The 15,597-nt window shown below is 46.9% G+C and overlaps 2 protein-coding genes across 2 annotated transcripts in view; one reads left to right on the top strand and one right to left on the bottom strand.

Moving 5' to 3' along the window:
• Nucleotides 1-2,520, top strand: part of Dnai1 (dynein axonemal intermediate chain 1) — a 59,415-nt gene extending 56,895 nt beyond the window's left edge. The window contains 3 exon segments of the mRNA XM_047524003.1: nt 2,161-2,188; nt 2,191-2,225; nt 2,227-2,520. Of these exon segments, the coding sequence (XP_047379959.1) occupies nt 2,161-2,188; nt 2,191-2,225; nt 2,227-2,259 (96 nt within the window). The 3' untranslated portion in view covers nt 2,260-2,520.
• On the bottom strand, nt 2,521-4,577 carry Enho (energy homeostasis associated). Its single transcript, XM_047525734.1, has 2 exons — nt 4,248-4,577; nt 2,521-3,327 (listed from the first exon to the last, which is right to left on the bottom strand). Exon 2 carries the CDS (start codon nt 3,164-3,166, stop codon nt 2,936-2,938), a length of 231 nt encoding a protein of 76 aa, XP_047381690.1. The 5' UTR covers nt 3,167-3,327; nt 4,248-4,577; the 3' UTR covers nt 2,521-2,935.
• Between the last annotated feature and the right edge of the window lie 11,020 nt (nt 4,578-15,597).

Genomic DNA, 15,597 nt, shown 5'->3' with positions numbered 1-15,597 from the left:
CTGACTTCTTCCCTCTGCTTCTACCAGTCAGGGACCATTGCACCATCCCTCTGGTGCTGGCTTGGTCTATTCCCCACCATGGCCAGGGAGGCAAGGGCTGAATGTGGCCTGGCCTGTAATTGTAGCCAGCTGGGGGAGGGGGTGGACTTGGCTATAAATACTCTACTCGGAAGGCTGCTAAGCGCCTGCAGCTGTGGCCCAGAGGCTGCGGTGGGCTTTTTTTTTGGTGGGGGGGAGTCAGGCGTGGTCTGAATCTCTGCTGAGCCCAGCTAGTTGGCCTCAGGAGGGGGAAGGAGGGAAGAGGCAGCACAATTTGTGGAACAGATACAATCTGTTCTTAATTTAATGAGGAGAGAGGGGATGGCTTAAGCTGGCAGAGTTGGACAGCCCTCTGGGAGGATGATGGTCACTCTTTGAGGAGAGGCACAGCGATAACACCATGAGAGTGGTACATATGGGGGCAGCCCTACCTGCTCTGATCTGGGGAGGCAAGACTCTCCCATAGTTTCAACTCCCCACAGAACAAGGATCAGTCATGATTGGGAGAGCTGGCTTTGTGTATTTGGCAACCCATCTCTGAGGACCTGAGCAGGGGACAGTTGGGTGCTGGTACTTGGGTGAAACAGAGGTTCCTGTGAAATTGCCATCTGATCCTATCAGCAGCCAAGAGGTTATAGAAAAGGAAGACCTCTGGGCATCCTTACTGCCTTCCACTGTGAGCTGCAGACTCTGCCCTTCCCAAGAGGGTTTTACCACAGAAGCCCAGACTTCTCTGCACAGGGAGCTTCCTGTGTTGTGTCAGAGATCAAGGGACTATCTTACCCCAACTACTGTATAGATGGTAAACTGAAGCCCAGAAAAGCAAGGGACTTGCCCTAAGTCATATAGGGGTGATCATGACAGAACTGGAATCAAAAACCAGGTTTCCTAAATCCCAGGGGATGGAGTGAGGCAAGAAGAGAACAAGAGCTTAGTTTGGGAGGGAGAGTGGGAAGAGAGAAAAAGATTTCTTTGTCCCCTGCCTGGAGAGTATAGAGATGAGGTGGGTAATGGCAAAAGCACTAGGCTGCAGGGGGGCTGGAGAGACAAGATTTGGGAATAGCTGCAAGGATCAAACCAGGAGGAAATTTGAGCTCTGTGTGGTGTCAGCAGCAGAGATGGGCCCAGTAAGGGGTCTACTGACACTATACTCTCCTCCTACCTAAGTCTAGGCCAGATCCAGGTTGGGCCTCAGCAGGCAAAACTGGGCCAGGTGCCAGTACTGAGCAGTAGCACAGGTAGCTAAGAGGGTAGGGGTCCAGGAGCAGAGGGAAAGAGGAAATGGCAGCTGCCCAGCCTGCCAGCATAGCCCACACCCCACTGTCTGAAAAGTAGGGAAAATGTAACTGGTGTGGTCTTCCAAGGATTTCTTGGGGTCTTTACGCAACATGTACCCATGTCCCAACTCCCTTTTTCTCAGGGCCCAACTTACCAGCAGAAGCATTAGAGTTCTTTGCAGGTGGGGGTGGACAGTCATAAGTTCAGGATCTTCTCTCCGGGGACCGTCCCAGTCATGACATCTGGAGTCACATGGGATATCCCATCTGCCCTCATGGGTCTCCTGATACTTTCTCCCACCCCGGGTATGTCTGACACAGCACGTCTGTCTCCAAATGACACCCCACCCCCAACCAGACCTGAAGGTATTGGCTAAGAGCAATAGATGAGGACACCTGTGGGCTTGTCACTTCCTTCTCTCTCCTCAAACACATACCTATTACCTCCTTAGTAGGTCTCAGTCCTTCCTGTGGAAAGGATGGTCCCAGCACTCAGGACCTGACCTTCCAAAGAGTTAAAGCTCTCTTTGGTCTGAATGGCTAGTTCCCCTGAGGGTCAGGGGATAGATGCTCTCTCCCACTCTGGCCAGCATCAGACTCTATACCCAGCTGAGATTCAGAGCCAGAACCAAGGCCTTCTCATAGGCCCTCAGCCTGGGCATGTGGGTCACCTAATCTGAGCTGGGAAAGGCTCACGTGGAAGTTGGGGACAGTGGGAATCTAGAATTTACTGGGCGGGGGAGGAGTAGGGCATAGCTGGGGCAGGTTGAGCAAAGGAGTCACCCAGAGAGAGACAGCTCATCCTTTATCACTCCTTCCCCCATGGATGTTTCCCCTTACCCAGGAAAAGAAGGGCCAGGAAGTGCAGAAGGGTCAGCTGTGGAGATCGCAAAATTGGACAAACTGCTGAAACCTGGTGAGGGAAGTGAAAACCAAGATCTAAGGGCCTAGTCTCAGTCCCTGACCCATTCTTGAACCTAGTACTTGCAGTCCTTGGGTTGGGTACCAGGGTGCCCATGTGACTCTACTCCTGATTGGGTCTCAGTATTTGCTATTCTCATTCTGCTTCTGAGGTCCCAGGATTTGACCCTTAACCACCATGACCCTCCTCTTACTGTGCAAAAATAAATCTGTCTGGAAGTTTATCCCATGCCTTTAATTCTGCTACCACAGGGCCCTTAGGAAAAGAAGAAAAATCTCAAAGTAGAGCATAGTTCCATTTATTATCCAGCAAACAGTGGGAGGACCAGGGGAGGGGCCCAGCCTGGACACCCTCCCATTATTGCCATGGTTCCAGTTTGCTTTCCCAACCTAGAGGGCCCAGAGGTGCTGAGCCTAGGGAAAGGGTAAACCCAGCCCTTGGCCCTTGGGATGGAGCAGAGTTCAGATGGCCCTGGCCCTAGCACCAACTCCTGAACTCCCACCCCAGGCCTGTCTGTCTAGGGCCACCTGAGCCTCTCTTGGGGCCAGGCTGGCTAGACTCTGGGCTTCTGGGTCCAGCTGTAAACAAGCTGGACTCCAAGTTTCTGGACCCCAGGCTGACTGAACTCTGGAATCCTGATTCCAGGATCAGAGTCGGGTAGACTTAGGTCCCAGGCTCCAGGGTAGGCCAGGGGCCTTCAGGGCTGCAGCAGGTAGCTGCCTTCATGGCTAGGCTTCTGGGGTGGTGGTGCCTTCTCAGGACAGGGACCAGGGCTGGAATTGGGACTGGATTCAGAGAGAGAATCGACGTCGGCAGAACGAGAGTGGCAGGCCCAGCAGAGAATGACCCAAAGCAGCAGCAGCAAGAAGCCTACGAGGCCGTTGCAGACGATGGCGATGAGGGCCCCCTGGGAGATGGCTGCCCCCATGACGGGCAGTACCCTCAGATCAGTACAGACAGCGGAGCTGCCTCAATGGCAAGGCCCATGCCGAGGCGGAACTCCAGTATGGCCCACTTTCCAAGGAGGCTGTCCTGTCTGCTCACTCAATGATTCCTGGGCAGTGGAGATGCCCACCTGCAGTCCTGAGCCTGGGGGCTAGAGCAAAGGAGAGGGTAGTGAGGGAGGAGGAGTGAAAGAGGCCCAAGCCAAGAGCTCCCCTCCCACATCTTTGACCTCCCTGGCAGAGAACCTTGGGTCCCACAAGGCTCAAAGACATCACAGAATCAACACCCCCATCCTCAGGTCTGGCTCTGGGCACCTGAGTGTGGGTGTAGCCAGAGGAGGGAAGCTGGAGTAGCATACCTCATTCTAAGAGCTGGTGGACACTGCTTGGCCCTTCCCATCAAGCTTCCAGCCCTCAAAGGTACCCCACTAGTGGGTGGGACTGAGTCCTAGGCCCAGATTGAAGGGGACGGTGACCAGCTTTAGTGTGGTCAGGGCACCTCCTCTCAAGACTGCAGCCAGCCAGCCCAGGAGACCTGCAGAGGCGCCAGCTCACACAGAAGGAACTTTGTGGAGGCCCTGGCAGGCATGTGTGGGTTCTGTGTCTCCAAGGTTTTGTGCCTAGGTGTGCCTTTCCATGGGACTTTGTCTCTCTAGGTCGGTGTGTGTGTCTGGGTGTTTGGTTTTCCTAAGGTTCCCTTAATGGATAGGTGCCTCTCCCTTTGCATACCTACCTCTGGGATTGTGTGTGGCAGCCTATCTCTGGGTAGCTCTCTTTACATTTGTCTCGGTGTGTCCCCATCTCTGAATGTCTGAGTATCTCCTTTCTCTCCCAATCTGTCTCTGAGTATCTCTTTATCAGTCCCTGTGTGTGCCAACTCTCTCTTCCTGGCTGTGTCCCTCTGTCCTCCTGAACGTCTCTCTCCCCTTCTTCGTGGGGTCTGTCTTGGTGGTCTGTGAATCTCCCGGGTGTCTCTGCCTTTGTGTCTGTCTCTCTTTGGGGCTGTGTCTCTTCTCTCAGTCTCGGGTCTCTGCCCCCGTGCCCGCGGAGGGAGGCCCCCCTTACCTGAGTTGAGCCGGTGCGCGCCCCGCGGGAGGGTCCGGGGCAGCGGGATGCTCGGCGCAGATTGAGGCTCGGGAGCTTGCGGGCGGGGGGCGGCGGGCGGCTGGCAGGGACGACGTCCACTCCCCCGGCCCTCCCCTCGGCCGCGCAGCCTCCGCCGGCCGCTCCCGCCGCGGCGCGACCGGGGCGGCCTCTGCCGCGGGCGGTCTGCGGCGAGCCGGCACCTCCTCCCACTGGGGCGGCGCCTCCTCCGCGGCCGCGGCCGCTAGCTCGCTCGCTCGGCGGCGCTCGGGGCGGCAGCAGCGGGAGCGGCGCAGAGTTCGGCTGGGCTCGGCTGCGTTCGGCTGGGCTCGGCTTCGGCCGGCTGTAGTCGGCTGGGCTCGGCCGAGCTCGGCCGGCAGCAAAAACAGTGAAGAGCCCCGCCTCCTGGGTGGCCCGCGGCCGGCCGCCTGTCGGGGGCGGAACCATCTCACACCGCTGCCGCCGTTCCATTGGCTGGCCTCACCAAGTTCCCGCGCCATTGGTCGTGCGCTGGGGTGGGACAGGACCGCCCCTGGTGCAGGCCGGAGAGGCGGGGGTGCGGCAAGAGAGCTGAGGGGGATACTTGGTCCTTGATCTGCCCCAGGAAGGTATAGGATGGGGCGAGACTCATCTTCTAGCAGGGATTTCTTGCACCTTCCACGCCTGAAAGAGCACACTTTCAACATCTGAGAAAGGCCAAGGCCTCTACACCACTGCACCTGGAGAGGCCCGCCCTCCACTCCCAACCACCTGGGAGAGGTCTCTAACTTCTTTCACCCAGAAGAAGGCCCTGTCTCCACACCTGGGAGGACACTGATCTAGGAGGCCCACTATGTCCTACCCGTACTCCCGCCTGACTATGGACCTTGCATCCTCAGTATAGAGGATTTGTACTTGACCCTGCATTCGGTGGTGCTAGGAGGCGATGTGAACATCTCTGGCAACACAAATTCTTTGGATGCATCCACTTAGTTCTCACCCAGGGTTGATCTCAGACTTATACTTTGCTGTGCTGTGAAGGAGTCTGCGACAGAGGAGTGGTGTACCCAAAGAATTGCTCTGTCTTGGCTGGAATACTTCAGGCCTGGTGGAAGTCCTGACTCTCCATCCTAAAAGCTCTTCTAAGAGGAAAGATAACTTGGACAGGAGCAATTAGGTAGAGCTTCTCCCTGAACCTCACATGCCAGAGATTATTATTTTATTTTTGGTGCTGGGGTTGAGGGCATGCACTCTACTACTGAGCCCCCTCTCCCACCCTGATAATTCTTAAGTGTTCTGATCTGGGCTCTCTTCTCATCTCACATATTCTCCATGGGCAATCACATCCTGAAACTATATCTGGAATTCTAAACTCAATAACCAATGTCTACTGACATCAGAGTGGTGTTGATTCCTGTTCTGCCATTTACTACTTGTGACCTTGGCAAGTTCCTTAACCTCAGCTTTCTTGTCTGTAAAATGGTTATCGTGATAGCTACCTCTCAGGGTTGTTTTCACTAATTCATTTATACCAAACCAGCCACTTCTCAGCAAATTTCAGCTGACAAAACCCCCAATAACCAGGTGGCTACAGACCCCATTCTCCAGGGCCATGAAATTCACATAAGACTCCTAGAAATTCAGGTCTTGTTTTGAAAAGGAGAAAGAGAAGAACAAAATAGTCCTGAAATACTAAGACCTCCAAAGTTACTGAGCTAACGACTGTCTAAAATAAATTTTGGAACCTATGGAGTTTACCAGAATGATTAATTTTAGTTTTTCTCCCCTGTTACCCAGCAGGGTAAGGGCATTGTGAGGAAGATCGATCAGTTATAGGAGAGAGAGGAACATGTCATTGTACATCTGAGTGTAATGTGAGTGAAGTTTGTGACCCAGCTGCAGGAGTTCAGATTTTATCCTGAAAACCATGGGAAACCACTGAAGAATTTTGAGCAGAAGGAGTAATGTGATCATATCCAGAGATTAGAAGGATGATTTGGACTGCTGGATGAAAAGGGGTGTCAAAAGCATTTGAGAGTGAAGGCAAGGAGTAAAAATTAGTTGCTGAAATGATGGGAATAGAAGTGGGCAAGAGGACATTGAGGATATTTGGGAATTATAGCTGGCAGAACCAAGAGACTGGTAGGGAGGTAAGAGAGAAGGAAAAGTCTTGGATAGCTCTGGTTAGTGGCTGGGGATACTATGATGCCATTTGCTGTGAAAGAGAACACATGAGGAGTGAATTTCAGCAAGGGACTTGGCGGGGGTAGGGGGAGCACTGATGAGTTCAGTTTTGGAAATGAGAGACTGGTGGTAGTGGTATCTGCTACTACTGCTTATTTTTGGAGGTAATTTACAAATTCCCCAGAAAATACTATGATTGGTTCGTGTTAGTTAGATGTTTAACTTTGACCAGTCAATGATGGTCAAGGGATAACAACCAAATCGAGTAATATGGCCCACATGATAACCCTGTGAATAGTAGGGGTGGGGTGGTTTCCAGGAGAAGAAGGATCATGAATAAGCAAATGGCAGGTGTTCAAGAGGGTCTACCTTTTGTTTACCCAACACATACTTCATTTTCTATATATATGATTCTAAAAATATGCCCCACCTATGTTTTTTTTTTTTTTTCAGTGCTGGGGATTGAACCCAGGGCCTTGTCCACCTATTGTTATAGATTAAATCTGGAATGTCTTCTAAAGGCTCATGTACTGAAGGTTTGGTCCCCAGCTTGGTGCTGTTGGGAGGTGGGGCCCAATGGCTTACGTCATTGTAGCCATGCCTTTGAAGAGAATTGTGGACTCCTGTTTCTTCTTCTTTTACTCATCCTGGCCATGAATTGAATGGCTTTACTTTATCTTGCACTGCCTGCCCTAATGTGCTTGCCTCATCACAGGACCAAAGCAACCAGGCCAACAGATCATGGACTGAAAGCTCCAAAACTGTAAACCAAAATAAACTGTTTTCTCTTTATAAGTTGATTATCTCAGGTATTTGTTACAGTAATCAAAAGCTGACTAACACATCTGCATAATCTAACCATCCCACTATACATATGCCAATAATTCACCTTCTTTCCAATGAGGGGGCATCTCTGACATATCCAGCTACTGCTTCAGGAGGTTATATCGTAGGACCATTGTTCTTCAAAATAGGTTCTCTGGGTAATGTCCTGCTCTAGTTAGGTCTTCATGAGATGTACTATGGCTTCTAAGAATCCCACTACCTTTTAACTCTCTTGGGACTATCTTTATACCAATCCCCCCACCATCATACACATATACACAAAAACTCCTAGTGTTTAGAAATGTGAGATATAGAGAATAAAATGGAGTAAAAAGGAAGCTCTATGTATTGGTCAGTAATCCAAAGCATTATCACAAATAATAATGAAAATGATAGAACCAGAAAACCTCATGAATCTGTTGTGACTTCAATTCTTTGGCTGTGAAGCTTCTCAATCAGTCAATATGGCTGTCCCAGGTTTTGCCCACATCGAAGAGAACCCTTGTTCTGAGAGGGCCATTGTGGAGAAGTTTTCTGTGGGGCACTGTACTGATTAACACCACACTTTCAGGGGTGTCTTAGTGATTGTTCTGGGATTGAGCAATCACAGATTTCTGCATTGATGAGGATTAGGGTTGAGACTTTTTTTCTCCCTAGATGATACAATTCTGTGGGGTTTTTGTTGTTTTCTTTGTGCTGGGACAGAACCATGCCTGGTGCATGATACAGTTCTCTTAAAACCATAATCAGTTACCTATCAATTTCATTTTGGGGATCTCATGTGCTAATAACATATTTCATTGATTCATTGTTTTTTTTTTCAGTTTAAACAACTCTGAGAAAATGTGCTTTTCACAATGGCAAGTAATAGTTTTTTAGCCTCTTTTTTCTTATGAGTTCACAAAATAACTTGCCTCTTGTATCGATGGAATCTGAGATTTATTAAATACAGTAATTTTGTCAGTCAGGGTCCCTTTTCCACAATAATAGAATCCTCTGTGAATAGTCGAAGCAGAAAGGGGATTTGTGAAAAGAGATTATTTAACTCAGAATTGTTAGAAGGGCTAGGGAAACAAACTTGAGGCTAGCTCCTAGGAATAACGCCCAAACCATACTACACAACTTGACGATGAATCACAGCCACTGCTACTCTGAATACCAAGTACCAAGAGTTCAATTTGACTGCCAATTTTATAAGATCTATGACACCTCTGTGGTAGAACTCATTATTGCAGCCACTGGGAAACCACTGCTGTTCCCACTACCACTCCCAAAGCTGGACCCTTGTTACTACCAGCAACAGCAGAGATTGAAGCTGGTATCCACATGCTTCTTACCTATACCAACCAGGATTCGCTCCGTAGCACAGTCATTATAAACAACCCCCCAAATCTTACTGGATTCAAACAACAAAGATATATTTCTTGCTCATTCAATAGTTCCAGCAGGGTGCAGGTAGGGTTGTGAATTTTGCTCACTATGGTCACGGAAGGATACAGGCTGTTGGAGGCTCCACCATCTTATGATGACATCATATTCTTGACAGTTTCATGGTTTTGCTGTGGCAGAAGGGAGTGAGGGAAAGCTTATGTGGCTTTTGTTCACATTGCATTGATCAAAATGAATCTTGTGGTCATACCTAATATCAAGGAACACAGAAAGTAAGTCTACCTGGTGCTCTGAAGGAGAGAAGAACCCAAGATATTGGTGAACTTGAGTAATTTCTACTTCACTTATATTGTTCATTTCCACATGGAAGTCTCACATAGGTGAAGAATCCTGCCTGTAAATAAGTTGCAAGGTTGCTGGGCATCTTATTTCTGACTTCTTTGCTAAGGAGGTAGGATTTTTAAATGAGAATTTTCTCACATAGAAAACTACTTAAAAGGGTGAAGGACATCCATGAATATAACAGATTTCTATTACCATAATCAACACCAAAATTTTGTAGAATCATGCTTTCTGAACCTCCAAGATCCAAGGCCTAAGCAGATTTTTGAAGTGATTTCTCATTTTCATAGACTATGTCTAAGGGCTCGTTCAATCCTCTGACTATACCTTGTGGCTTCATGGGAAATCAGAGGCTGGAGTGCTAGAGTTGAAAGCCTTTCTTTGTCATCGTTTACTAAATGATGCCTTTTTTTTTTTTTGGTACCAGGTTGCTTAACATTGAGCCACATACCCAGACCTGTTTTATGTTTTAGTTTGGGACAGGGTCTCGCTAAGTTGCTTAGAGCCTCACTAAGTTGCTGAGGCTGCATTGAACTTGCTATTCTCCTGCTTTAGCCTCCCAAATCTGCTGGGATTATAGGGTGCACCACCACGCCCAGCCTGAATGATGCTCTTGTCTCATTCCATCCCAGTCAATGCATCAGAGAAGGGATGATAAGAAGGCTTCCCAATCCTCTAAATCTTCCAGTGTATCTCCATCCTGATTGCTGGATCTGAGTTTTCTAATCAGGGTATTAGCATTAGAGAGTAGCAAATAACAGCTTGTGAAATTCCGCAAGGCACATAATTATCTAATTCCTAGTAATCTGAGGTCATGGCTGAAACAGATATTCTTCTCCAATTTAAATGCATATTCTGTTTTCCCCTAACTTCTTGCAGACTACCCATTCTGGGTAACTCATTTTGTCATCTTGTCTATTTATTGCTGTATCTTCAAGTGCTCCCGCTTCAGCTGGCACACAGTCTAAGACAAGAGACCACAGGCGATAGTTTAACTAATTGCTTTGCTACCACATGAAAAGGACTTTCAGATCTCACACTGGTATTAGATCCTAATAGTGGAGACCCTCTACACACCTCATCTTAGTTTCTCATTTTGAGGTCTGTCATTTAGAATACTTCAGGCCAGGTACTCGATTTCTGTGGTGTACAAATCAAAGAAACCTAACTTGAACTAGCTTAGGCAAAAGGATTTATTTTAAAAAATCTAGTGTTTTGTGGAATCCTAGCCCAAGAACATGCTGGAATTTGAGAACAATTGGATCTAAGAACTTGAATGCCACTAGGACTCTTATCTTTCTGCTCCTTTCTGGTTGCTTCATCTGTTCTCTCCCTCCCCCTCCCCATCTTTCTCTCCTTCCTTTGTGTTCAACCCTCCCTCCCTCCTCCTTCTCTCCTCTCCTTTCATTTCTCCAGACAAATGCCCAGTGCTTCTCTAATCTATTTCATAATAAACTCAGTTTCTGACAATTCTCAAAATTGTCAGGTTTTAACACAGGTCACCATCTTCTTAAGTTCCAATTCCAGCTTAGCCTCTTGGTTCCAATTCCAATGTTCCTGGGGACCTGCCCTCACTAGCCTGGCTTAAGTTGAATGCCAGTCCCTATACCAATGATCTGTTGTTGCCCGAAGGGTCATAACATAACCACAAGTGAAAGGCAGGTCCTACCAGAACGGGGCCATCCATACAAAACAAAGGAGCCCACCATACTCATATTTATGGATACAAGAAAAGAATAAATCTGGCAAAGTAGGTAGCACAGCATCTGTCAGAGAGAAAAGAGGAAAAACCAAAATGGGCCATGATTTTAGGGAAGCCAAGAAAGAACAGATATTCAAGAAGAAAGGAGTCTTCAACAATCAGAATGTCCAAGAGAGGTCCAGTAGTCTATAGAAAAAGAACCACTGGCCTTAAGAACAAGGAAGTTGTTGGTTATCTTGGTAAGAAGTAGTTCCAGTGGACAGTAGGAAATGGAGATGGAGTGTGTAGTGGAAGCCAGATTTTAGTGGTTTTCAAGAATGAGTAAGAAGTAGATAAAATATAGATGATTCTTACAAGAGAACTTACTAAAAAAAATATGAGAAAGGAGAATAGATACAGAAAGACGTACAGTCAGAGAAATATTTTTTTTAGTATTTAAAATTTCTTACATGAAGTCAAGCATGGTTGTGCACACCTGTAACCCCAGTTACTAGGGAGGCTGAGGCAGGAGGATGACAAGTTCAAGGCCAGCCTCAGCAACTTAATGAAACCTTGTCTCAAAATAAGTTTTTTAGAAGGCTGGGAATGTGGCTCAGTTGTAAAGTGACCCTGAGTTCAATCCCTAGTACCACACACCAAAAAAAAAAAAAAACAAAAAACTTATGTTTATTTCTTTTTTAAAATTTTTTTTAGTTGTTGATGGACCTTTATTTTATTCATTTATTTATATGTGGTGCTGAGAATTGAACCCAGTACCTCACACATGGGAGGCAAGTGCTCTACCACTGAGCCATAGCCTCAGCCCTCATATGTTTCTTATATGAACAAATACCGATGGGAAAGAATCTGGTGAAACGATAAAATTGATAGCTATTTTTATTACTACTACCCTTTTCCCTGGGCTGTACAGACAGGCAAGCAGGGTCAGGGTCCAAAGCTAAAGCCCTGGCAGAGGTGTAAGCCATTTCAACCTTTCCCAGGCCACAGTGGAAACTAGAGCAAAGAGAGAGGAGGTACCTGGCCTTGGCATTGGGTAACCCCATCTTGTGGCTCAGGGAGCATCTAGGAGCTTGAGGTTGTACCCAGGCAGAGAAGTCCTTGTGTGGAGAACAGAGTCACAAGACTGGAATCAATCCTGGGCCGGTGGGGGCAGGATGGGCACACAACAGCTACACTCAAGGACAGGCAAACTTACCATGTGTTCTGATTTCCCCATCTCAAAACTATGCCCATGCTGTCCCCCACCCACCTACTCACTCCTCATCATCCTGCCAAGCTGTCACCTTCTTTCTCAGTTCCACTTCCCTACATCCTTGGCTGCTGCCCCGCCTTCTGCTCTCCCCATCCCTGAAGCTGGCTCACCAAGGTTACTTTCACCTTCTTGTCACATCCAATAAATATTTCTTAGTCTTTATCTGTGTTGATTACTTGACAGCATTAAAGCTGGTTTATTTTTTAATTTAATTTTTTTTTTTTTTTGTACTGGGGATTTAACCCAGGTACATTTAACCACTGAGCCACATCCCCAGCCCTTTTAATTTTATATTTTATATCTTGTGGCTTAGTGAGACAGGTTATCACTATGTTGCTTAGGGCCTCACTAAATTGCTGAGGCTGACCTGGAACTTTTGATCCTCTTGCCTCATCCTCCCCAATCACGGGGATTACGGTGGGTGCAATCCTGCTCAACTGTTGATCCCTTGTCTTCCATGAAGTCACTTTCTCTGGGAACATTTATTCCTCTTCCTAAAGTGACAACTCTTATTTATGAAGCACCTAGATTCTGTTGGAGTTTTACATTTCTTACAGATAATTCTTACCAGGAGGCAAGACAGGTCCAGGAAACAGAAGAGGAAACTGAGGCTCTAGGCAACCAAGGGGTTTTCCTAAAGCCCCATAGCAACAAGTGATGAAGTCCAGATTAGAATTCAAATTTGCTGCATTGTTCTCAGCTCCAGCAGCTCTCCACCTGCTCCACAGCTTCTTAGGTGGGCTGTGCCCTCTGCAACCCCCGTTCCACTCCCCTCCTCTCCTCAAGTGAGCTCCTCTGGGTCTGTGGTATCGGTGCCCATTTTGTGCTGACAATGCTTTAATACTAATCCAGACCTCACTGCCAAGTCCCACACTGGGTATTTTTGTTACTATTGCTGCTTCTATTGTTATTAAGAACTAGTATTTATGGAGTGTTACAATGTGGCTGGTACTGTGACAATTTCTTTATATGCATCATCTCATTAAACACTTACAACAACCCTAGGAGGCTGGTACTCTTATCCTGTTTTCCACTTAAGAAAAATGAGCATTAGAGAGATTAATGAATTTGTTCCAAGGTCAACAGGAACACAGGTTTGTCTGACCCCGTTGCCATTGTCTTAACTGCTAACTAGATGCCCTCTACCAAGAGATCCCATTTGTACCTCATAGTGCTGTTCCTTACTCCTGTGTGACCATAGGCAATGGACTGAATGTCTGAGCCACAGTTATTATAAACTCTCCCAAAGCCTGATTTCCTGTGATGACAATTTCTTTTTTTTTCAGCATTTTTAAAATTTGTTTTTTGTGATGACAATTTCAATAAACAGTCCTACCATCTCCCAGTCAGCAGGATTGTACAAGACTCTTTTTTCTCCCTTTCTTTCCCATTCCATGTTCATTAAGACGTGAAGACTTTGTACTCTAAAAGTACTGTTCTCACTGATGCAGCCCTAGTCTTTCTCCTGCCTGGATACTGCAAAAAAGCTGCTCTTAAGGGCTGGGGATGTAGCTCAGTTGGTAGTGTGCTTGCCTCACAAGCACAAGGCCCTGGGTTCAATCCCCAGCACCGCAAAAAAAAAAAAAAAAAAAAAAAAAAAAAAAAAAGCTGCTCTTAGACCTTCCACATCATCCAAAGTCCCTCCTTCAGTTTGCTCGGTGTCTCACCTTCTTCTGTGCAGTCCCCAAAGCAGTCTTTCCAAAATACAAAGCTGTCCAGGTTTCCAGATTGTCTGGCCCCACCTTCTCTGCAGCTCCAGATCTCACCCAGCCCGTTACTAACCCGAAGAGAATCTGTACCATTCCTGGCTCTCCCTCCCATCCTTCCTCCTGCTTTTCCCCCCAGGGGTCGAATGAGGGGTATACTTTACCTCTCCACAGTCCCAGCTGACCTCCTGCTGGTACATGTTTTTTCTAGTAACAATAAGCCTAGAGTCATCATGTGTGCTCAGGTGTGCAAAATCAGTAACCCTTTTCTATTTTATAAAAACTATATGGTTGCTCGACAAGGTAAATATATTTAATGCTACAGAACTTCACACTTTTAAATGGGTTGAAATGTTTAAAACTAAGTAATAACTTCTCCCAGGTTCCAGTTCCTGGAGGTGGTTGTTATTGAGATCCCGCCTCACAGCATCCTCCTCAACTGTGCAGAGGTCCTTATTTTATGCTGTGATTTACATGGTCTCTGCTGAGATGCTACAGATTGGGGAGCTCAATGTCCAGGATGTACTAAGTTCACCCTGCCTTCACTCCTGGGGTACCACTAGGGAGTATTTTGGTGTCCCCTTGCCCATTCAAACACAGACTCCCCCTCTGTTTTGAAGAAGGACCCTCTGGATTGCTTTGTCTCCCCTCTCTATAGTATTATTCCCTTGAGAAGCTTAGGGTTGCAGAGCAAGCATGGTGGTGCAGGCCTGTAATCCCTAGCAGCTCAGGAGGCTGAGGCAGGAGTACTGAGAGCTCAGTCAGCCTCAGCAACTTAGTGAGGCACTAAGCAACTTAGTGAGACCCTGTCTCAAAAAAAAAAAAAAAGAAATTTTATATATATATATATATATATATATATATATATATATATACACACACACACACACACACACACACATAATTTAGGTATAAAAAATCTGGGGATGTGGCTCAGTGGTTAAGCAGCCCTGGGTTCAATCCCTGGTACCAAAAAAAAAAAAACCAAAACAAAAAACAAAACAGCAGCGTCCTAGGCTATCAGAAGGCTAGAGTCAGGAAGAGCTCTGAGATTGACTTCAGCCTTACACCTGAAATCCTTCCCATAAGATAAGGAGAAAAAAGGGCCAGCTTTCTGATGAGACAGGAAAGAGAAGACTGAGAGTAGAACAAAACTCTCAGTAGGTTATCCTCAGGTTATCCTGGCCCACCAACCCTTATCTCAGGGGGTCAAATCCCCTTGAGGACAGAAACCAAGGTATTCTTCCCTCCATACACTGGCAAACACACACATATACAGCTCACAGAGCAGAGACGCACATCATACAAGCAAATACAGGTGTATAGGCAATAGCAAGCCACAGGCATAGGAATGCACACAAAACACACATCCATGCAGAGACATACATGTTCAACACTCACTATACAAATACCATATATCCAGAAAAACACACATAAAGAGGTTCACAGGCCTCCATGTCACAACATGTGCACAGATAAACATACCTGTAGAGTTACAAAACAGGGTCAGCAAATGTGTTTCGAACCAATGACACTGATCAGTTTTCTAGAACTGAAAGAATCTGTGTATGTGGAGGACAGGCTGGTAGGAGAGAAACCTAGGTAGAAATAGAGAAGGGGAGCTGGATGCAACCAGCCTGCACAACTTAATGAGATCTGTCTTGATATCAAAAAAAATATAAAAAGAGCCAGGGATGTAGCTTAGTGGTAGAGCACCCCTGAATTCACTCCCTAGTATACCACAAAAATGAATGAAGGAAAGGAGAAGGAGAAGAAATAGAGTTATTAACACTAAGGAAAGAGGGTGATGGATATTTGTAAGGTCCCCACTACTTGCCTAACCCTTACTTATTCATCTATTCATTTATCAGTGACTAAGCTGGGTCATTTTCTGAGCACAGCCCATGAGACAGAGCGAGACCTATCCATGAGCAACTAGGACAGAGTGGCAAT

Source organism: Sciurus carolinensis, chromosome 14, assembly GCF_902686445.1.
Source record: "Sciurus carolinensis chromosome 14, mSciCar1.2, whole genome shotgun sequence".
In the NCBI taxonomy this organism is placed as follows: Eukaryota; Metazoa; Chordata; class Mammalia; order Rodentia; family Sciuridae; genus Sciurus; species Sciurus carolinensis.
This window is presented reverse-complemented; position numbering and strand designations above follow the sequence as displayed.

Bases quoted from the DNA above. Each gene is read 5' to 3' on its own strand.
- Enho (XM_047525734.1), bottom strand. From the start codon at position 3,166: ATGGGGGCAGCCATCTCCCAGGGGGCCCTCATCGCCATCGTCTGCAAC.